This window comes from Octopus bimaculoides, chromosome 11, assembly GCF_046866305.1.
Source record: "Octopus bimaculoides isolate indiv1 chromosome 11, ASM4686630v1, whole genome shotgun sequence".
Taxonomy (NCBI): Eukaryota; Metazoa; Mollusca; class Cephalopoda; order Octopoda; family Octopodidae; genus Octopus; species Octopus bimaculoides.
The window spans coordinates 45,028,598-45,053,280 of record NC_142938.1 but is presented as its reverse complement, the minus strand read 5'-3'; the positions used below and the strand labels follow the sequence as shown (position 1 = coordinate 45,053,280).

Here is a 24,683-nt window from a genome sequence, read left to right as displayed (position 1 = left end):
TGAAAATATATCTTACATGAAAAATGGGTAATGATTGTGAAGGCTAAGCAGGCCAAAACTTTAAAGTCATTGTCATCACTATTCTTGTTGAAGAATGATAAATATGTACTCTACAAAAAGTATTGAGTAATCCTTCTGTTTAATATAAAGTTTTTTTATTATAACCCATGATGGAAATAAACACACACACACACACACACACACACACACATCTGTCAGCCAAAGCCTACCACTGTCAAAAGCTAGCAAAATTACTTAAACCAGAAGAGGTCATTAAACTCAACCAAGTCATTCAACATCTGAGCAATATTCTCCTTAAATATTGCCAATAACTTAAATTCACCAAATACTAATACTAACCAAATGTAACCAATCACTAAAGCCAGCAAGAGATTAGAGTCAAATATTAAACAGAATAATTTAATAAGATAAACACACTGCTGGCATGACCTTTAAAGAAAGCCTGCTGTTTCAAAAGGACTATGTCTAAATTATATTTTAGAACCACTTAGTTGCATTAGAATTATGTTTGAATACAAGTAGCAACTGTATTATGGTTATACAAAGAACTCTTTTTTCAGATTACACCTTGACCCTAACTCTTAGTTACAGATCAGGCAATATTGCTGTTATTCGCTTCAGAGGGCATGATGAAGCTCAAGGCTTTTGTACTTTGGCTTTTGATGATGCACCTAATAATAAAATTTTGCTGAATTTTCTTCCTAATGGTTGTGGTTGGTGTCTTTACAAAAATGGAAACCTCAGGTAAGCAGTAGTCTATTATTTTTATATTTAATATCATTATTTAACATCCATGTTCCATTCTGGCAAGGGTTGGACGGTTTGACAAAAAACAATCTATCCAAGGACTGCATTGAGCTCCTATGTTTGCTGTGACATGGTTTTTGTGTCTGGATACCCTTCCTAATGCTAACTACTTTACTGTGACTAGGTGCATTTCTTTTGTGCCATTTGCACTATTGATGCCACCATGCAGTTCACAGGACTACAAACCTTGGTGTAAGTATGTGTGGGGGTGACAGCTTCGTGCTTGGAGACAAAATTATTATGAAGCAGGGTGGGTGAATAGAGCAAATTCCTGCAGAGGGAAATGCATGGGTTCTGACATCTAGTATGAAGAAAACAGTGGGTGGGGAGAAAAGAAAATGATCAGTAAGAACTGCAAGACAGATAATGGTGATAAGGCACCCATGTCATCCCCCATTCCCCCACAAAGCTGAGTAGAAGTGAGTGTGTGGTTTGTAAAATTGTTTGAAAAGGTGAATGGTGGCAAGGAGAGCAAACTGCCAAAATGGATAGGGTTGAATGGAGGATGAGACTAGAGATATAAGCTGGGGATAGTAGAGGGATGCAGAAAAGTGAGAGATAGGCAGGAGTAGTAAAGATGGTACAGTTGCTGGGAAGAGAGGGCAGACAAGAGAGGAGGAGAAGGAAAAGCTGGATGTAGGTGCATGAAGGGAAAGAGTCGTTGTTATGGGTGGAAGACCCCAAATATTGCATTTCTAGAACTCAGTTTTGCTAAGGAGGGCGAGTTTTATTCATTTACTTACAATTTACTTTGAATGCATATATTACAGTGTGTGCCTTTGAAAATATTTCAATTTCAATTTATGTGGGCTATGTGCTAAAGTCCAGCCCCCCAGGTTAGTTATGGCTGTAGTTAACCCTTTCATGAGATGGCAGTGGCAGTCAAACATCTGATCAAACTACATTTGCTCATCATCCAGCCAACATCTTTATGTCTGTAAGAAAATTCATTATAAATAATAATAGTTGTTGTTATTGTTATTTTAGGATGTTTGTGAGCCAAGGTCAAGGTTATTTCTTCAACGAAAACTATACGGAAGTTAAACACCTCACTTGGAGCAGAGACAAAATAGTTCCAAAAACTAGCTACAAGGTAAGACTAATAAAAAATGTACAATAAAACAAGTTTTTTTTTTTTTAGGCATATAGGTATTACTGTAAATTACAAGAAATATGTTAAACTGATACAACTCCTGTATGTTATTAATAGCTGTAGTCTTAAAAACTTTGAAATGATAAAAAGCATTAATCAGCTTTTGTGAACGTATATAAATGAAGTTAGAAATATCATATCTTTATGTTATTTATGTATCTATACATAGAATAGATGTATAAATATAAAAAAATATATTCCCAGTTATTAAAAGCACAACTGATGCCACATAATTTAAATCCAGTGCATTAAAACAGCTGTAGAGAACAATTAGATTATTAAAAACATGTGAAGTTTGTGCTTTTTATTTAGAATATACTATGTATGTATATGCATGTTTCCTTTCAGGTAACAACACAGATTTATTTACACTGTTCCAGCCAAGCAAAGTTTAGTCTTCATTTGAAAATAGATACAAAACATTTCAAATTCAACCTCACTCCTTCATCAGTATCACAAGGCACAACTCTACGAAAACCAATGTCTGGGAACAAATCTGTCCTTTTTCCATGTCAACAGACAATGGTAATCACCTTTATTTCTATGAAATACTTTACTAAAATGACCAGAATATTGTATGGGTAGTAGCTCTGGGTTCACAAAGATTTCCACTTCTTTTTTAATTGTAAAGGTTTCACTAACCATGCCAATACTTCTGTGGAGATACATATACAAATGTTACAATTTTTCACATGTATAGGCACAAGTGTGGCTGTGTGGTTATAAAGTTTGCTTCCCAATCATGTGGTCTTGGGTTCAGTCCCACTGAGTGTTAACTTAGGCAAGTGTCTTCCCAATTATGTGGTCTTGGGTTCAGTCCCACTGAGTGTTAACTTAGGCAAGTGTCTTCTGCTGTAGCCCCAGGCCAACCAAAGCTTTATGAATGTATTTGGTTGATGGAAACTGAAAGAAGCCCCTCACGTATGTGTGTGTGTGTGTGTTCACTACTGCTGCTTCACAGTGTTGGTTTATGTATGTTCTCACAACTTAGTGGTTTAGCAAAAGAGATCAGTAGAAAAATAAGAACTCAGGTCAATTTGTTCAATCAAACCCTTCAAGTAGTGCATAGCTGCAGTACAATGACTGAAACAAGTAAAAGATAAAAGATATACCTTCAAGACTTAATGCATACTTGATGACATGCTAATTTATTTTCTGATAATGATATCAGTAATTTACCAACCGAACTTAATTATCATTTTTTTGGCTGACATATAATTGGAAAATTAATCAGATATCTTTGTAGACATTTTTGTCAATAATTGATGTTCAGTTCAACTGTCAACAATTAATGTTTAATTCATATATGATTAACCTTTTTGATACCAACCCGGCTGAAACCACCTCTGGCTCTGTAGCACAAATGCCTTGTTTTCATAAGTTTTGAATTAAAATCTTCCACCAAACCTTAGTCACAATTTGTTCCTAACATCAGCTTAATGATAACTAAGTTATTTTACTAAATTTTTTGTTATACTGAAAATTAATTGAAAGAAACACAGAGCATCTCAAAATAAATATGGTAACAAAAGGGTTAAGTTATTGAATCTCCCATACAAGAGTCAGCTGAAAAGTTCATAGGCTGACCAAGATACTCTCACAGAATGTGGCTAAATGAGACTTTATTTTTTGACATAGTCTCCTTTGTGGTCCACACACTTCTTCCACCAGTGTTTCAGTGCTTGAATCTCATTGGTGAAGAAGCTTTCATCTTGTTGGTCAAAAAGTCACCAACAGCAGATATGATGTCATCATAACTGCGATACAAGTTCTCAGCAAAGTGTATTTTAATGTTAAGGAACAGATGAGAGTCAGATAGAGGAAAACCAGGAGAATAGGGAGGATGATCAACCAGTTCAAAGCCAGTCATGCACAGCAGCCATTGAAAACAAGGACCTGTGTGCTGGAGTCTTGTCCTGATGAAATAAAACCCCTTTCATCAGTTTTCCAAGGTGTTTGGCCTTGATATCTTTTCACAACTGCCTCAGCAAGTTGGTATAGTTCTCTCTTTTGATGATGTGGTCCTTTTGAAGATAATCAATAAACACAATGCGTTTTGCATCTCAAAAAATGGGAGCCGTCACCTTCCCTGCAAAGGAAATGACCTTGACTTTGTTTGCAGCAGATGAGGAAGGTTGTTTCCACTGAATGGATTGTCTCTTTGCCTCTGGTTCAAAGTGATGAACCCAACACTCATCCTGGATTAGAAAACGTTCAAGGAAACCAACTGGATCTGCCTCAAACAATGTCAGATTTTCCCTGCGATGTGATCAACCTGGTGTGCTTTTGATCAGGTATCAGAAGACATGGTACTCACTGAGCAGAAACCTTCATCATGCCAAGTTCACTGTGCAGAATATTCTTGATTCTATCTTGAGATATGCTAAAAGCATTGGCTATTGGATTTATCTTCAATTGCATGTCATCCATCACCGTATGGTGAACACAATCAGTTTGCTTTGATGGTAGTAGTTGCAGGATGCCAGATCTTGGCTCATCTTCAAGATTCTCTCTTCCCCTCCTAAATTCAGCTGCCCGCTTTTGCACTGATGATAAAGCTTGAGCATCATCTCCTAATATAGCAACCATGTCAGCATGGATATCATTGGGGGCTAAAGCTTTTTTCCCACATGTACTTGATAACACCATGATGCCAAATTTCGTTCATTTTCAAGAAAAGTTGCTACTATTTATTTTTGAAGTCTTTTTTGAAAAAAGTCAGATGTCAGTTTACCTGGAAAAAAATAATGCAGTTATTAATAAGAAATGTTGAAATTAATGCATACAAGATTTCACAATTCAGCAGCCTATGAACTTTTCAGCTCACCCTTTTAGTTTCAAAATAAATTAACTGCTTTTCTGTTACTACTGCTACTATTATTGTTGGTGAATTTGCTGCTGCTACTGCTCCCATGCCACTGCTACTGCTACTGCTGCAGTTGTCAGTGGGGATGAGGGTGAAGTAGGTGCAGATTAAAGCAACTTCATTGGATCATGAAATCATACAAATATTAAATAACACTGACTATAAGACATTGCAATACAGTCCTGTGTGACATTTTACACAACTCCAGCATATTGTTGCTTGATTTAATTTCCAGTATTGCAATATATCCATATTGCTATGATGAGTGTTTCAGTTGTTTCTTCACTTAGAAAGACGTTCTTCAAAAGCAATATTGTTTTTTTCTTTTACTTCCCTGTAATTTATTGCAGTTTCTTATGGAGAGATTGAGAGCCCAACCAGGACTGATATAATCCATGTTGGATCCATTATTCATTCACTAACATTATCCATATATCAATTTTTCTCCAAAGTAATATTTAACTGATGTAAGGCAGCAAGCTGGCAGAACTGTTAGCACACTGGGCAAAATGCTTAGCAGCATTTCGCCCATCTTTACATTCTGAGTTCAAATTCTACCAAGGTTGACTTCGCTTTTCGTCCCTTTGAAGTCAATAAAATAAGTACCAGTTGAGCACTTAGGTAGAATTAATTGACTTAGCCCCTCCCCTTGTGCCAAAATTTGGAATATGATATTTAACTGATGTAAGGTTGCAAGCTGGCAAAATTGTTAGCATGCTGGGGAAAACACTTAATGGCTTTTTATCTGTCTTTATGTTCTAAGTTCAAATTTTGCTGAGGTTGACTTTGCCTTTCATCCTTTCAGGGTCGATGAAATAAGTACTAGTTGAGCACTGAGGTTAATGTAATCAACTTATTCCTCCCCTGAAATTGCTGTCCTTGTGCCAAAATTTGAAATCATTATTTAACTGGTGTCTGTTAATTTAGCAATTGAACATAATTTCTTATATAAGTACATGGCCTTAACTTTATACAAAAATTAGAATGATATGTCGCGACATTCATGCCTTTCTCGGGGTCAATTATAACATGCGTGATTTGAAACCACTTCATCTGAGAAGCATAACAAGGTCAGGAATTTGATTTGCTTAGAACAAGTCAGCCTTGATCAAGCAGGCTTATGATCTAAGCCATTCCAACCATGACCAATTTTTTTTTTCTTAGCCACAATGAACCAAAAATCACATTATCTAACATACCCTTCTTTCCAAACATAGAAGTTTTAATTTGATGGAGATTTGGCTGTTATTTCTAGCAGAGCAAACAACTGTGTAAATGTTCTGTTGTTGGCCCAATGCACTTGGAATTAATTTAACATTCATCAACTACTAACAATTGAAAATATCTTCTCTTCTGACTAGAGAGATATTGAATGGGAAATTAAATATTTTGATATACATTTTCTTTTTCACAGACATACGTGAAGTGAAACAGTTTCTGCCAGGAAATGAAGGCAGGTAGTTTATTCAGCTTTTCAGGTGTTTAGCTTTGTCCCATGGTACTTAATCAGTAGAAGCTGAATATATATTGGTTTCAAATTTTGACACAAGATCAGCAATTTCAGGGAAGGGGCTAAGTCAATTACACTCCACTGCTCAACTTATTGACCCCATAAAGATGAAAGACAAAGTCAACCTCAGCGACATTTGAACTCAGAACTTAGACAGACAAAATGCTGCTAAGCATTTTGCCCAATGTGCTAACAATTTTGCCAGCTTGCCACCTTAGAAGCTGAACATGTATTAAATATAAATTCTACCTGCTATATGTTTCTGTTGTAAAATGACATCTTTATATATCAACCATATATTCTTTTTTTAAATTTAACTTTTGTTTTCTAGAAAGGATTATTTTTGATGACATCTGGGCCCTTTGCATCATCTTATGCAAAAGATCTCCTTAAAGGCCATGATATTCATGAGAAGCAAATTGACAGCATCCATAAGGTAGGTCTGATTATTGCACTGATACTTGTATTTGTTTAAATTTTAAAACTTTCCGAGGTTGAAGAATTGAATCATAAACAAAATAACAATGAATAAATAACCTGTATAGCCACAGAACAATGACTGAAAGAAACAAAGAATATACAAATAAAACAATAAATGAATAAAGTATCCGGTTTGAATGAAATAGATTCAAACAGTGGTAATTTGTATGTGAAATAAGCATTGGGCATGATACTTTACAATATCCTTCTTAGATATTTCATTTATTTTGAATTCAGTGGTTTCCTGTTTACATTATAGGATCAACAAAAAAAGTATCCATAATTTTATGGGCTGGTTTGCTTCTAATACTGCATTAATCCTTTACCATTCATTTAATCTCAAATTGTTCTCTTACATTTTACAGAAATATAGAAAGTCTTTGGATATGTCACCAGAAGCATGTTTTGAAATGACAGATGAATCTGAATTACAACACTTACAAAAGAAAGCTAGGTACGATATTTGAAGTGAAGTTATTTTTGTAACTCATTTAGTCATGAGTGCAAGAACAAAAATAGTTTAAGAATTACATCTTACATTTGTCTACTTCGGAATACAAACATTTATGCAAGATCCTAAAAGTTCCTGCTGCTGCTGCTGCTGGGGGGGGGGGTTCAACTGATTACACTGATATAATTTCTGAAGGATGGTATCTTACTGGTAATATTTTTTATGTACAAGACTAAGAGCTTGTCTACACACGCCAGTCATTGAGTGACAAATGGTTTCACATCTATAAAGCATTTGCCTTAAAGACAACTTGTCAGATGCCAATAGCCACAGACATAAAACCTCTCTTCAAACTGGAGATAGAAAACCATTACAGTCAGTTCATTTGTAAGCAAAAGAATATTGTATATTGTCTGAGTCGTAAATGGGACAGGTTATTACCCTTAGATTGGTCCAGTCAGCAAATTTTTATGGTCTTAATCGATGAACAGGAAATCTCTGCTTTTAGGTTGGTTGTAGTCCGCAATTTTCTTTTTTATAGCCCTAATCAACGAATAGGGAATTTTGTGCCTGCAGCAGGTATTGTTTAAAATGCAGACAAGGGCTATAGGTCTCGTTTCTGGAGTTTAAATAGGTCTCTGGGTCAAGCAAGTCTTTAACGATCCTTGTTCATTCTGTTATGCAAAGCTTGCATTGTCCACTCCCATTCATATAGGACCCCGGTTGCTCTATGAGCCTCCATTTAATTTTGTATAGAGTTCCTTCATCCTTAAGGTGCCACACATGGTTGACCAGGGACACGACATAATATCTTTCCGGAATCCTAAAAGAGGACCCATGGTTATACGGGCATTGCTTAAAGGCAGTTCTGGCCTTCATCACGATAAACATATTAGAATATGCTTGTTTATATTTATTTGTTTCTGTTTTTGTTTGGTAGAATACAACTAAATATCCAGAGTTATAGAAAGCAAGATTTTTGCATTAATATTATGTAAAATCTGAAGGCGGCAAATTTGCAGAATCATTAACACACTGGGTGAAATTCTTAGCAGCATTTCATCGCTCTTTATATTCTGAGTTCAAATTCTGTCAGTGTCAACCTTGCCTTTCATCCTTTCAGGGTCGATAAAATAAGTACCAGTTGAACTCTAAGGTCAATTCAATCAAATTAGCCCCTTTCCCAAGCCTGTTGGCCTTGTGCCAAAATTTGAAACCAATATTATGTAAAATCTAACTTTTGAAATTTAGTCAAGTCGGTGATTTTCAACTGAAAAAATTTCCAACCACACTATTCAGTTTCAGAATTTCTGAGTTTTATAACTAGTATAAATAATTTAAAATTTTATAAGTACAAGTATAAACTCAATAAAATTTTGCGTTTGGTTCTTAAATGGAACTCAGGTTGAGACACTGAATTACAGTTGGCAGAATGTTTATTTACATGTTGCTACAACGCTAAAGTAATTTTCTTTCTATCTCAGGAATATCGTAAATAACTGGATGAATCACTATCAGGTCACCATTGGGCTAAAAGTTAAAAGTGTATGCAAAAGAAGCACCCCAATTTATCAAAGTAACAAACTGAAGCAGACCTATCCAGCTGTGCAAACAGAGATAGAAAGTATGACACACAGAGATAATAAACACAGCTCAATAAGTATTACAGTAACTGAATGTGACTCAAAGGAAAAGCAAAATATATCTTCTGTTCCAGGTGGGTATGACTGTTTCAGCAGTTCTATAATTCATATTTGACTCCTAAACGATATATAAATAAAAGCTTTTATGGGATTTTTATGTATGCAATGCATGATTATGCAGGTTCAGTTATTTGTAATATGCCCTATCAAATTTAGATTTTCAAACTACTAGGTTTATCTTAATGTTTCTGTTTTCTATACTAAGTTTCTGTAAGTCTACATTTGCCTTATTCCCATACCAATCCAAAATTACAGGCACATTTGTTATCAAGACTATAGTTCTGTGTTAGGAAAAAGCTTATTAACTAAATGTTATGTATGTGTAAGTTTATATAGGAGTTCCTTGGGTGTCATGGATCTCTTAGCTTAATGGTAGTGAGAACTAAGCTGGAATTTGAAAGGTGCAGGGTTTGATTCTGTGTGGAGGCTTTCTGGCCATATTTTTTCCATATTCTAAAGAGTATTTACCTGATTTTCTAAGCTGTTTTCAAAGCCTTCCTGCATTCTAGAATCCCTTTATTTTCTGTAGAATATATATATATATATATATACATACATAAGCAAAAAAATATCTCTCTAAAAGATGAACGCAGTAGTTGTACTAGCAAGTAATGTTCATAGCCACTTCAATGTGGCTGTTCCTTTCGAACGGACTTTACTGCGATTTTTTAAAGAAATAGCTGAATGTCCTGCTGAATGAACATCTCTTCTAAAATTAAAGAGAAATGGAATAATTATGAACAACTACTTCGAAATCTTAAGCTAATATACCCAGATTATAAATACATATTTATATCAATAACAGTGCATTGGTTTTGTAAGTAAATACCTAAGTGACAATCTGGAAAAGTTGGGATTTTCAGAAAAAGAAATTGTGATGTAAAGGAAGAAAAAGATGGCAGCTAAGAGAGAATTGCGGTAGTCTTACCTGTCAGTCCAGAAAAAGGGTCACTTTCAACGTCTACGTGCTCTGTCTTGATCTGCAAGGTTCACTCAACATTCTTGTGCGCTATTTGTCGCTGTACAATCTAACATGTCTGCTCTGATGTGCTGTTCGCCACCGACTGACTCCTTGCACTTTATTGACCCCGCATGCCCACCACAGTCCTTCTGGTGTGATCCACAAGCCCCACTTCCGACAGAACATACCTACTCCCTCACTTCCGATCCTTCCCTACAAAACAGCCTGGTTCATAACACCACATGTCCCCCTGATCTGAAGATCATTCAACCAACCTGCCCACACCCTCTCCTCAACCCTGACCACATGCCTTAACTTGTCTCATAATCAGCCAACCAGTTAGGAGGGCACCGCTCCCTCTGTGATCACTGTGGGACTTCAGGATTGGCCTCAGTTCTTGGCATGTTGCTGCTGACTTCGTCCTCTTGTCCATTACTGTTGGCTCCATCCTCCATTGCAGTGATGATCCTGCGCACATCCAAAACATGTCGTGGCATGTCATCTATAGACAGATTGTTCCTTGAATTTACAGAGGTTATTGTCCCCTTTCCCCACTGTGATGTGCACCATGCATTTGGGGGTTTAACTCAAACTTCTTCCTCAACCTGCATAAAGACATGCTCTTTCTCTTCTGCGGGATGCGGTGCATGGATATCTCCATTTGTACTTGAATATTGCCCTGTGTGGCACTGACTCCTCAGCCTGTCCTGTCCTGGGCGACATATTATACCAAAAAACTGCCTTGACTAGTGAGATGTGGCCCCTCTCTGCTTTGGTCTTGATGGTACGATGATGCCTCTCCACAACCCCATTGCCACTTGGCTGGTATGCCACCCTGAAGAAATGGCTAACATGCCACTTGTCAAGCATTTCCCTCAGCACCTCCAAGTGAAACACAGTGCCATTGTCCATAAGCAGCTGATCCACAGGGCCTCGTTCTAGGAATATCTCATTCAGTATTCTTGTGATTTCCTCCACGGTCCCTGTCTTCATCTCCCTCCATATGGCCAGCTGCCCCTGTCTGCAGTCGACCATCAAGAGGTATGTCCCCTGCTGGTAGTGCGTCATGTCCACTGCCAGTCATTTCCAGTTGTGTTCCACTGGAATGCTTCTTGCCTCATGCGCACCTGGAGTGGGGTCAATGGACTGGCACTTGTTGCAGCTCCCAACTACTCTTTGCACACTCTGCCTGGTCATGTCAGAGTCAACTTTCCTGGTTAGGAACAGGGTCCTGTCCACTCCCATGTGATGCATGGTACGCAATCTCCTCAGCTCCGAGTCACTCAGTCAACACAGGCACCTGCAACAAAGGCTTTCTTTACTCTGGTCAGGACGTCCACTCTATTCCTTTCAGAGGGCACAAAAACCACACTCAACCCCAGGTCAAACTCGGCAGCTAACTTGCCCAGAATTTCCAAACAGCGTTTTATCAGCATCTCTCACTTCTGATCCTTCCCTACAACACGGCCTGGCTCATAACACCACAAAGATCAATCAGCTAACATGCGCATAAAAAAAAAGTACAATCAGTATATGGAACAACAAAATTATGTAAGACTTCTCTCAAATTCAAAATGTTAATTTGTTTTTGTTATCTATATTCCAACAATGGAACTTGTATCTTTAATAGAAACTAGTCCCTTCTTTACAGGAAGACTTCAAACAACTAAAATAGAAGAGAACACACACACACACACACACACACACACACACACACACACACACACACACACACAAACACACATACACACACACACACACACACACACACACACACACACACACACACACACACACAAGTGATGTTTTAGTGGGGTACTTTTCATACAAAAATATGACACCTCAATACACATCATTTTCAGTATGTAGATGCATATTTAAAACCTGTAGGTATAAGCTTAAAGTCATAGTTTGCACTCACACGTACACTTACATGTGCACACAAAATAGAGACTTTGACTTAGATCCTTATGCACACACACAAACATTTGTCAAACAATACTATTATAATGTAATGCAAATTAATTATATGTCACTTATTTGTACCTTATCTATTTCAGATGCTTGTCCAAATAAAGGATTACTGACTACCAGATATAATAAATTGATCTTAGAGAAGACATACAACAATATACACAGTGCTACAAACAGTGATGTCGCTGGAATGGCCAACAGAAAAAGTTTTATACAAGCTTTAGAAAATGTTTCCAAGTAAGTATTCAATCTGATCAAATTCATCTATTTCAAAAACAGAAAAATGTAAGGAGTATCAATACAACCATCATTACTGCCACTACCATCCCTGATAGCAATAACAGCAGTAGTAACAACAACATTAATATTTCCAGCAATAGTGATAGCAGTAACAATAACAGTAGTAGAAGTCAAAACTGGGAGAAAAACTGCAATTAAATTTAATACCAGTACCATCAGTGCAATAATCAATGACATTCCCTGTGGCTAATGGTATCATCAGCTGCAATATAAGCAACAGGTACAGCAAGAGTGCTGCAGAAGCTGGATCTTTCACAAATGATTGAAGAATAGTTGAGGTCTGTCTTGAAGGGAAGTGGATTGATGCAAGAGAGATCAAAAGATCCATATGGATCTTGGAATAATGGCATGGAGACCAGTGACATACTGGTGTATGGTTGTCAAGAGCCAGTAAGGTGAAAAGGCCATGTATGCCCACACAGAGAAATATCTGAAGAGAATGTGAACATTGACCTCATCATTCATGCCAGGCAATATGCTGTAGTAGAGGGGAGATTCCTCTCAGGGGCTTGCATACAAAGACACTGCAAGAGTAAGAAATTTACTTTAATTCCAACATGGGCTGGCAAGTGGCAAAGGTGAATGTGTGTTGGGTGTGACAGCAGAATCATATATCTGGTACTAGTGGCATGTATTGTTTACACAGGCACCTTCCTTCCATTCATTCTTCCAACCCTATCTTTCCATTCATCTTTCTTCAACTTATCAGATTTCTCTTAATGCTTATTAAATAAAGACAATAATAAGTTCATTGGATCATGGTAAATTGTTATTGAGCATAGAGAAAACAGTTAATGACTAGAAAGGTGAATAGAACTCAAAGTACCCACAAACCAGTTAACTTTACCATTTTCTGAAAGATGAGTACTGAAATGATGGAATAGATAATACAAAATGACAAAGAAATACAAACATCTACATACTGAAAAGACAACAGCTGACAGACTTCTAGCATAGAACAAATCCTTGCTGTTGAAATTCTTACATAACTTGTGTGTACCTAAAAGTATATACAATGTAGCAGAGGACCTTTGAGGAACCCCAAAACCTGAATTACCCAGATAATGTGTTCATTTATTCTTCACTGAATATTTCAGTAGAGAAAGTCAGCTGTGTAAGTACACATGGTCTGAGGTCAGTTTGGAAGTGAGGACACTTGCTTAACAATTCAAGTCACTATATTTAGATACAATAGTTATCAGTGTAATCAGGATTTCAAGGGCACATACACTTGTGTTCTTTCTTAATGATAAGGAGCACATTTTCCTATTGGTTGGGTTTCTGAAACATCAAGTTATTTTTTTCTTGAAATGCCTTGCTTCTTTCATAATGGAGTGTATCTGGTGTTTTATGATTTGGATTAGTGGATCTTTAAATCTGTTTCATTCATTCAACATAGATAGTAGTTGCCTCATTTTCTGTTGATGGGGGTTTCTGAACCCTCAAACTTTGGTTCTTCTAGAGTTGATAATATAAGTTGCTGTGAATTACTGGGGTTAACTTAATCAGCTATTCCACTCACCTAAAATTTGTGTATTTGAACATCTGTTAGAATTCATTACTATTGTTTGTTTTGGGTTTTTTTTTCTTCATTGTTGTTGTTTAACTCCAAGTTAGCCCTGATCCAAGTCAATCCAATAATCAAAGATATTCTAGTCTGGATCTCATCCCCTTTCATTTTGTATATTCAGAATGTCATTATATAAGCGACATCTGTTCAGGCAGTGAAAGAGGGTAATGTTTAGAGCCAAATTAACTATAATAAAAGGCATTTTAGCTTTGATGATTCTTTTTTCTAATGTATTCTTCATCATTTAAGATTGTAGGGTATGATTTGCAGGAGATCTCTCATTGGCATGTTGACTTGTTATTTTGGCCTGTTTTTTTTTTTTTTTGACATAGGTAGAATGCAAAAATTGTAATAGAATACTAAGAGTACTTTCTCTTTTCTCTCTCTCGTTTTTATTCTCCCTCTCTCTCCCTTCCTTTTCCTTTTCACTGTTTTTCTTTTGTAGGTACCTGATTGTGTGTGTGTATATGCATGTTTTGTTTGTATGTATCTGTGTATGAGTGTGTGTGTGTATATGTGTTTGTGTGTGCATGTGCGTGTGAGCGTGAGTACACAGATTTATTTGATACTGACATTTTCCTTCACATGCCAGCTATATAAACTGGGTCTTTCTTGTGCATAATAATGGCTCTAAAAATATGATTTCTCTCTTAGCAACACATATATTATGCAAGAAGCAAGAAGTAACTTGACTTCATTACATGTACTTAGTGACTTTGAATTGATGAAATGCAAAATAAAACCTAGCCAGCTTGAAACTCTGAACTAAATATAGTAAAGCAGATGGGAATGTTTTATTGCCTTCATATGTGTGCCCATGTACATCATGAATATGTATGTGTATGTACATATGTATGTGTAAGTGTGTATGTGTGTGTGTGTATGTGTGTGTGTGTATGTGTGTGTGTGTATGTGTGTGTGTGTATGTGTGTGTGATCAACATTATCATGATCGTTATCATCATTATCACTTAATGTCTGCCTTCCATGCTGGCATGGGTTGGACAGTTTCACAGGAGCTGGCCAGGCAGGAGCTGGCCAGGCAGGAGCCTGCACCAGACTTCTGTATCTGTTTTGGTAGGGTTTTTATTAGTTGGATGCCCTTCCTAACACCACCCACCCAGCCAGCAGAGTGTACTGAGTGCTTTTTATGGGGCACAAGCACAGGCGAGGTTGGTTTTGGCATGGTTTTTACTGCTGGATGCCCGTCCAAACACCAACTACTTTACAGTGTGGATAGGATGCTTTTACATGGCATCAGCACTGGCAGGAACACTAAGTAACTTGCAACGCAAAGATCTTTTGAGAGGAAAGGGGGCATCGCAGGAGGTGATCTCATGTCAGATGATGAAAAGTTATAGTAAGACAGCAAGACAGAAACAAGTCTCTTGCTGTGTATATCATCATCATCATCATCATCATCATCGTCCAACCCATGCTAGCATGGGTTGGACTAACATATATATATATATATATATGTACATGTATATATGTATGAATGTATGCATGTACGTCTGTGTGCATATGTGTTGTGTGTTGTGTATGTGTTGTGTGTATTTGTGCATATGTGTGTGTGTGTGTGTGTGATGTCACTCTTGGGTTCTACTGGTAACATGTAACCCAATACAACCTGTTGCATGATTGGGTTGTCAGTGACTAAACTGGCTACCCCATCAAGCTTGCTTGGTGAGGAGGGTGATTGTTAGACACCCTACAGGAAGCAAAATAAGACCTGTCAAAGGGTAGAAGAGCTCATGAGCAGTCGACAGCCATCTAACAATATGTGCACATGTGTATGTATGCATGTATGAATGCACGGTGGTGTGGAAATACCTGGGTTGGTGTCCAGGCATGTGGTTGGCCCACTGGGAGTGGGAGGCCCCTCTGTTGTTGTCACATTTCTCTAGGAGAGGAAAACTCTGAGAGAAAACTTGCAATACTGACAATATTTGATGATGTAGACTAGTTCTTTTCGAGTTTATATTGTCCATGTTCAGAGAGTGGGATTGGATTTGTGTAAATCCTTTCCCCACAATATAAAAAATCATCATGTACAGGCATCACTGGAAAAAAAGTAAGACCACTCTCAAAAATGGCAGGTCATAGCCTTCACATGTGTGGGACTTTCGATCAGGCAATGGCATATATGTATGTATGTATGTATGTTAGTACGTAAGTATGTATGTAGTTCACAAGGTATGTATGTAGTTCACAAGGTATGGTATGACTTGAGGCAAGAAAATGACATTTGTCCATGATGCCATGGTGTGGAATTGAACCAGAACATCACAAAGCAAACTTCTGAACCATTCAGCCATACCGTGCCTACTGATACAGATACTGATATATTATGGCTGTTTATTGACTACAAGGATTAACAAAAGTTATAATAGCCTTTTCAAGATTGTAACTAAGAATCTGACATTGTTTGAGGCAGATTCAGCTGGTTTCCTTGAACATTTCCTAAGCCAGGATAAGTGTTGGCTTCATCACTTTGAACCAGAGACAAAGACACAATCCATGCAGAACACCCTTCCTTACCTGCTCAAAAGCAGGCCAAGGTCATTTCATCAGCCGGGAAGGTGATGGCCTGGTTTTTGGAATGCAAAGGCATTTGTTTACTGACTACCTTCAAAAGAGTCACACCATCAAAGGAGAGTACTATGCCAACTTCCTAAGGTGGTTATGAAAGATTATCAAGACCAAATGCCCAGGAAAAAGGACAAAAGAGATTTTGTTTCATCAGGACAATGCTCCAACACACAAGTCTTTAATGACTGTTGTGTGTGACTGTGGTTTTGAACTGGTTGATCATCCTCCTTATTCTCCTGATTTGGCCCCACCTGGCTATCATCTGTTCCCCAATATGAAAAAAACACTTAGCTGTGAACCAGTTACACAGTGATGATGACATCATATCTGCTGTTGATGACTTTTTTGACCAACAGGATGAAAGCTTCTTCACCAATGAGATCCAAACACTGCAACTCCAATAGAAGAAGTGTGTGGACCACAAAGGAGACTATGTTGAAAAAGAAAGCTCGTTTGATCACATTCCATGATAGTATCTTGGTCAGTCAGCCTATGAACTTTTCAGCCAACCCTCATATGCTTGGAATTTCCTGTCTAATTCCCCTAAACATTCAACAATAAGAAGTAGATCATCAGCATACAGGAGTTTCCATGAACAGCCAGAATTAAACTCTTCTGTGGTGGCCTATAGGACTATGATGAATAGGAGAGGACACCTGCCTTCACATCAAATTCATCACTGAAATCATTGTTGACTCTCACTTTACTTACATCTTTGTACATAGCTTGTACAGCCCTGACAATCTATTCATCTGCAGCTAGTCTTCTTAGTGACTACCAAATTACTGAACTTAGAGACCATTCAGTAATTTGGTGACTGTTTTATATTATATTTAGAATATGAATAAATTCTAAATTAGATTTTTAAAAAAAAAGGTGGTGCTCCAGGAAGGCCACAGTTAATTGACTGAAATAAGTAAAAAAAAAAAAAAAGGATAAAAGGATAAACAAAGATAAATAACAAATTATTGTTTATATGATTTATTTGTTTATTTATTTCAATATTTTTGTATATTTTTCAGTACTGCAAGAAGGCTGCATGCCTTGAGCTCAAAACTGAGACATGATCAAGTACCCATGCATCATCCTCCAAGGAAATCTATTACTATGAAATCTCTTGCAAAATGTGTAAACACTCTTTTATAGGTCTCTTCCATCTAAGAAGTACTTCAGACAACAAGCATACATAATGCTATCAGATGTAGTATATCAAATCCATAGCTTGTTGTTACTTGCTGCTATTTATCATCATTATCTTCCCCTCCTCCTTCTTTTCCTCATTATCATCATCACTGTCATTGACTTTATCATTAATCTCAATATCTCTATAATTATCCCATATGTGAGGCACAACAGAGGTAAATCACCTTAATTTTGGTGGTGGACTAAAACTGTTACGTAGTTTAATGACTGGCCCTTGGATGCCTTCAGTTGATGAAGTCCACACTATTATAAGCATAATTTTGATACCCTGATGTTCTTCCCATTACAGAAACCCATAATTTGCATTTTTATCCCACTCTTTTCTCTACCAGTTTTGAAAGCTTTGTAGGTATGATGAGTGCTTCATTCTCCTCTAAAGAAAAAATTCTCCCAACATTTTTACCAGCAGATATCATTCACTGCTGCCATCATCACATACAGATTACAAATGTAAATGTTCATAATTTTATTTGATATGTACCCACAGTCATCCTGTTTTTAGTCTGGTAGTACTTAAAATTCAGCTCTTGAAGCATTTTCCCATTTTAATGGTGGAATTGAATAGATTGGAGTTGATTTGACTGTTTCAATAAGAAAGAATATCAACTACATAGCTAGACAGTAACCTGTTCAACCTTATCACAGTAAATTGTATTTTTAACCAATCTAGCAAAATGAAAACACTAAAACTGGAAAATTATGTAGGCATGAGAGCTACCTACATTTTGAATGCATTCAGCTTTAACCTTCCTGTGTTCTTGTGACCGGCCAGAAACGGCAAGACATATAAAACACTTCAGAAGAATACATCATTTTAAAAAACAAAAAACTTTGAAACCTGTTTCAGACAAACTTAAGACACATATATGTATACACTAAATATCTGCAATGTAAACTATTATTCTAGATTTAAATTCTATATTGGGTTTCAAACAACTCCCAGTGAATCTAGAAAAATTAAACTTATCAGAGACAGACTGAGCCCTTTCCTTGCCTGTCTGCACTATTGCCACCACAAACGTTTTCTGTTATTATGAATGAATTAGATGATGAAATGGATCTAATTTATACTGGATGTTACATTCCTCCCAACAAAGTCTACACCACTTGGTGGAACTCACCACAGGGTTCTATATCAGACTGAAGTATGACATTAATAGTTATAAATTGCTCTAAAACAACCACTTGATTCCTTTCATGACGTATGTTTATCTGTTCAAGCAAAGTTGGCAAAAATCATCAAAAATAACAAATATATTTGTACTGGCATCTATTCTTCATTGCTACCTCATATCCTCCTCACAAACATATCTATAGTTTATGAAGATGCTGTTCAGGCACATTACACTCATCTGACATAAACCCTGTTGCAAAAGTATTGAGAAACTGAAGACTTCTTTCTACCTTTCTATTATGAAACAAGCATTCAGTGTATAAAATATGTTTTAAGAAAGCTCTTGTGTGAAAATCGATGGCTTATATCTCTCTGAGCTAAGTTATGATGCACGATTAGCTTTCTCCCAACTACTTACAGTAATCGATCCAAATGTTATTTATCTTTAGTTTGTATATGTAAGTAGCTCAAATTCTATTTCTATACTGATAGCTTTGTTCCCAGAGTGAACAGATCAACTGTCTAGTATAACTCATGCATGTATCCCTCTTCGCTATAATTATCTGTTTTGTTTACGTAAGTCATTTCAATGTTATTATACTCTTAATGTTTTCAGCCAATCAACAAACTTATCAAGTGTGTAAAGATCAATAATTTGTTATTGTATATTTGTATTAAAAGAAATGCTTACACATACAACTTATGTCTAAATATTATATTGACCATATCCTAAAATAAAATTATAAGAACCTTTGGTTTAGTTTTTGTACAAGAGAGGGGAAGCAGGAAATCGTGATTCTCACACTTATGTCCATGAAGTAAAATATGTATAATAAAAAAAATAGGAACTAGGTCATAGACTTGGTTCATTGGAAGCTTACCCTAAAACTAGCAAACTTTCAAGTCCTAAGAATACTAAAAGATATTCTGTGATGCTTATGTATTTCTTCAGCTCCTCCTCCTCATTTTAACATCGATTTTTCCATACTTGCATTGGCTAGATGGAATTTGTTAAAGAATATTTTCTAAGGTGGAATGTCCTTCCTATTGCAAACCCTTATCTGTTTCCAAGCAAGATAATACTTCCCACATGACTGGATATGTTTTAACAGAAGATTAAAAATGAATGACACCTCTTTTGTGATGATGACACTCATTTACAACTATTACATGATGCCAAAACAAGGTGACTCAAATAAACACACACACATATATATATTTACATATATGGATCAAAACAGTTTGATTCAAATTCGTTGGTACTCTTACATTTATTTATAGGCACAGGTGTGGCAATGTGGTAAGTAGTATGCTTCCTAACCACATGATTCAGTCCCTTGCACAAACGCCATCTATTATGGCTCTAGCCCAACTAAAGCCTTGTGAATGGATTTGGCAGATGTAAACTGGAAGAAGCCCATTGTATGTATGTATGCGTGTGTGTTCTTGTCTTGACATTGCGTGATAGTTGTAAAATGATTGTCACTGTCATTCATTTCCAATGTTCTCCAACGACATGTCTGGCCACAAGAATATATTACCCTGTTTGGAAGCAGGTGAAGGCTGGCAACAGGAATAGCATCCAATAGTAGAAAATCTGTCTCGAATAAACTCTGTCCAACCCATGCATGCATTGAAAAGTGGACATGATGATTTTTATGATATATATATATATACATACATCATCATCATCGTTTAACGTCCGCTTTCCATGCTAGCATGGGTTTGACGATTTGACTGAGGACTGGTGAAACCAGATGGCAACACCAGGCTCCAGTCTGATTTGGCAGAGTTTCTACAGCTGGATGCCCTTCCTAACGCCAACCACTCAGAGAGTGTAGTGGGTGCTTTTACGTGTCACCCGCACGAAAACGGCCACGCTCGAAATGGTGTCTTTTATGTGCCACCCGCACAAGCCAGTCCAGGGGCACTGGCAACGATCTCGCTCGAAAATCCTACAGGAGCCAGTCAGGCGGTACTGGCAACGGCCACGCTCAAAATGGTGCATCTCATGTGCCAACCGCACAAGAACCAGTCCAGGGGCACTGGCAACGATCTTACTTGGCTTGCCGGGTCTTCTCACGCACAGCCCATTTCCAAAGGTCTCGGTCCGTAGTCATCGCCTCGGTGAGGCCCAATGTACGAAGGTCTTGCCTCACCACCTCAGCCCAGGTCTTCCTGGGCCTACCTCTTCCACGGGTTCCCTCAACTGTTAGGGTGTGGCACTTTTTCACGCAGCTATCCTCCTCCATTCTCACCACATGTCCATACCAGCGCAATCGTCTCTCTTGCACGCCACAACTGATGCTTCTAATGTTCAGCTTTTCTCTCAAGATACTTACACTCTGACGGGTATTCACATTGACATTACACATCCAACGGAGCATACTGGCTTCATTCCTTGCGAGCTTACGTATGTCCTCAGCAGTTACAGCCCATGTTTCACTGCCATGTAGCATGGTTGTTCGTACGCATGCGTCATACAGTCTGCCTTTTACTCTGAGTGAGAGTCCCTTTGTCGCCAGCAGGGGTAAGAGCTCTCTAAACTTTGCCCAGGCTATTCTTATTCTAGCAGCTACACTTTCAGCGCACCCACCCCCACTACTAACTTGGTCGCCCAGATAGCGGAAGCTATCGACTACCTCTAGTTTTTCACCCTGGAATGAGATAGAAGTTGTTTCCTGTTTGTTTGCAGTCTTTATTGCACCTGAACATCTGTCACAAACAAAAACTAACTTGCTAGTTAACCTGCCTTTGATACATATATATATATATATATATATATATATATATATATATATATATATATATATATATATATATATATGTGTGAGTAAAAATAAATACAAAAAAAGTGTTTTGTATGATCGTGTATAGAGGAATATATTATTTTATTTAAAAGGGTTCCAACTCTGTCTGTTTTTTATGTTTTTTATTTATATTCTTGTAAAATTTATGTGGGATATAGAATATGGAATATATAATATAAAAAAAGATGGATGGTACAATGAAATGAAGTATTGAATGTCTTATTGAATATATGGAATATGTCTTATTGAATATATGAAATATTGAGTGTTCAATATAAAGGATTAAATATATAAATATATAAAGGCGAATACGTATTTTCTATACCTTGTGGTATTTCATCATGGCCGGTATGACAGACTGTAATAGACTGGCTGGTTTTCTGTCTTTTATACCTATTCCTTTGGACAGCAGCAGTATGTGTTTGGCTATTTTTAGAAATGATGACGTTTGAGAGATTTTTTGTGTTTTAGTTATAGGGATAAGATTTTTAAACCCCAAGTAGGATAAATTTAATCATTGTTTGTTAAGAGTAGGTTTAAATTTCTTAATAAAGTCCTTTTCTTTGCATTTTCTCTCAATTTCATTCCGGTTGTAAAGTTTATGGAATGGAAATATAATAAAAGTTTGATGACCACATGTTGCCAGATGGTTACTCAGTTGTATTTGGCGGACTTCTGGGTTTTTAATCTGTTGTCGATGCACCCGTGAGTGTTCCGATAGTGCATTACCTGTCTGGCCAACATACAGTTCTTCACAATTAGGGCATTTGATGCAGTAGATTAGATTTCTACTTTTGCAGTTCATGTTCGCATTGGTGAATATTTTCCCTGTTTTTGTGTTCATATATGGGCCCGTATGAATTGATCGGCATGTACCGCATCGGCTATCATTGCATTTGGATACAGTGAATGCTTGATTTTTGTTGCTGAGGTCAAACCTTGCCTTTGTTAATAGCTTTTTCAAGTTTTTAGGTTGTCTCTTACTGAGAGTTATATTTTGATCTGTAATGATATTTCTCAATTCCTTACTTTGTGCAAGGATCGGTAAGTTCGCTTTGGCGATATTAAAGATGTTCTGGTGGCATGGATTTTGTGTCACTATAAATGGAATGATCTTTTCCTGTTTGTCTCTTCTTTGTGGTGTCCTCAGTTGTTGTATGGGTATTTTCGAAGCCCGCTGAATACCATTTTCTATGAGTAGTGATGGGTACTTTTGCTTTAGCAGAAATTCTTTCAGTTCCATCAGGCGCTGATTTCTGGTCTCTATATCCTCTATAATAGTACATATTCTCCTGGCTAGGCAGTATGGAATGTTGCGTTTTGTATGGGGTGGATGGCACGATTTAAAGTTCAAGTATTGGTGTGTGTCTGTGGGTTTGTAATATATATCTGTGGTAATGGCGGTGTACATTTTAACTACCATTATATCTAGAAATGGTAATTTGCTACTGCTCATCTCCTTTGTAAATTGGATGGATGGGTGTAGGTTGTTGAATTCTTCCACAGTGCTTTAAGGTTTGGTCCAGATTATAAAGCAATCGTCCAGGTATCTCTTCCATGCTTTTTCTAAGAGTATACATATAAAACAGACAGAGTTGGAACCCTTTTAAATAAAATAATATATATATATATATATATATATATATATATATATATATATATATATATATATATATATATATATATATATATATATATATATATATATATATATATATATATGTATATGTATATGTATATGTATATGTGAAGGCATGTGGCTTAGTGGTTAGGGCATTCAGCTCATCGTAAGGTCGCAAGTTCAATTCCCGGCAATGCATTGTGTCCTTGAGTAAGACACTTTATTTCACGTTCCAGTTCACTCACCTGGCAAAAATAAGTAGTACTTGTATTTCAAAGGGCCAGCCTTGTCACACTCTGTGTCAAGCTGAATCTCCTTGAGGACTATGTTAAGGGTACATGAGTCTGTGGAGTGCTCAGCCACTTGTACCCTAATTTCATGAGCAAGACGTTCCGTTGATCATATCAGCTGGGACCCTCGTTGTTGTAACCGATGGAGAGCTCCTACATATATATATATATATATATATATATATATATGTACACATATATCTATATACATACACATATATCTACAGGATAGGTTTCTTTCAGTTTATATCTATGAAATTCACTTACAACCTTTTGGTCAGCCCAAGGCTATTGTAGAAGACACTTGTCCAAAGTGTCATGCAGTGGGACTGAACATGAAATTATGTGTTGAGAAGCAAATTTTTTATCCATACAGCCATGCTTAAATCTCAGAGTCAAAGAACTGAATTTGGATTGTGAAACTATTTTGCTATAATTTTATTCCTATCATTTATGTTTACCTCATGTTGGGTTTATTTTATGACTGCAAGGACACATATTTATAAGAAAAGTGATTTAAAATTATGCAATATTCACACTTCAAGAGTTTGGTTTGACAAAATTTTATTTGGTTCTAATAAAAAATACTTAAAATGTAATTTGAAAAATCCCCTTTATTTTCTGTTTTATTTCTGATATTTTTTAATGTGCGTGACTATCATGTAACTGGTGTCCTTCATCTCCAATATTCTATAAAAACAGGTGGGGGTTGGCCACAGAAGGACATCTAGCTGTAGAAAATCTGCCTCAATGAACTCCATCCAACCTTTGCGAGCATGAAAAAGTAGACATTAAAACGACAACAATGATGATGATGAGTTCTGCCTTGCAACATCTAACTCAATTTATTTCTAATGTTTGCTTTTCTTACAAACTGACAGTGCCAAGTAAATTAGATGTCCACGCTTGATTTTATATCATAGATACTTGTCACACTAGATTATCTGAGGATTTTAACTTCGTTAATCCAACTGTTTGTTTACTGAGGAAATTAACTTGTCAAAGATTTCCGTCCTGCTATGGAAAAACATTTTTCAATCATTTATTTCCATAAAATGTCAAACACTTAAGTACAAGTCATTGCTTCAACTACAATAGATTGAGCCATTTGTTTTCCATACAAAATGGTTTCTTTTTCACAAAAGGAGGGACACAGTTACTTGAATTAATCAACTGGATGGGAGTAGTGCATTTACAGAAATGGCAGAGAGCCAGACTAAGCTGTATAACAAATTTAGTGTTGGTTTTCTATATTCTA

The 24,683-nt window shown here is 36.8% G+C and overlaps 1 protein-coding gene across 1 annotated transcript in view; it reads left to right on the top strand.

Annotated features, from left to right (window-relative positions):
- The window catches only part of LOC106879840 (uncharacterized), a 62,359-nt gene extending 42,901 nt beyond the window's left edge, over positions 1–19,458 (top strand). The window contains exons 6-13 of the mRNA XM_014929544.3: positions 607–765; positions 1,816–1,921; positions 2,330–2,506; positions 6,689–6,793; positions 7,203–7,291; positions 8,773–9,005; positions 12,013–12,163; positions 17,410–19,458. Coding sequence (XP_014785030.2) covers positions 607–765; positions 1,816–1,921; positions 2,330–2,506; positions 6,689–6,793; positions 7,203–7,291; positions 8,773–9,005; positions 12,013–12,163; positions 17,410–17,533 — 1,144 coding nt within the window. The 3' untranslated portion in view covers positions 17,534–19,458. The remainder of the gene's footprint in view (positions 1–606; positions 766–1,815; positions 1,922–2,329; positions 2,507–6,688; positions 6,794–7,202; positions 7,292–8,772; positions 9,006–12,012; positions 12,164–17,409) is intronic.
- The last annotated feature ends 5,225 nt before the right edge of the window (positions 19,459–24,683 follow it).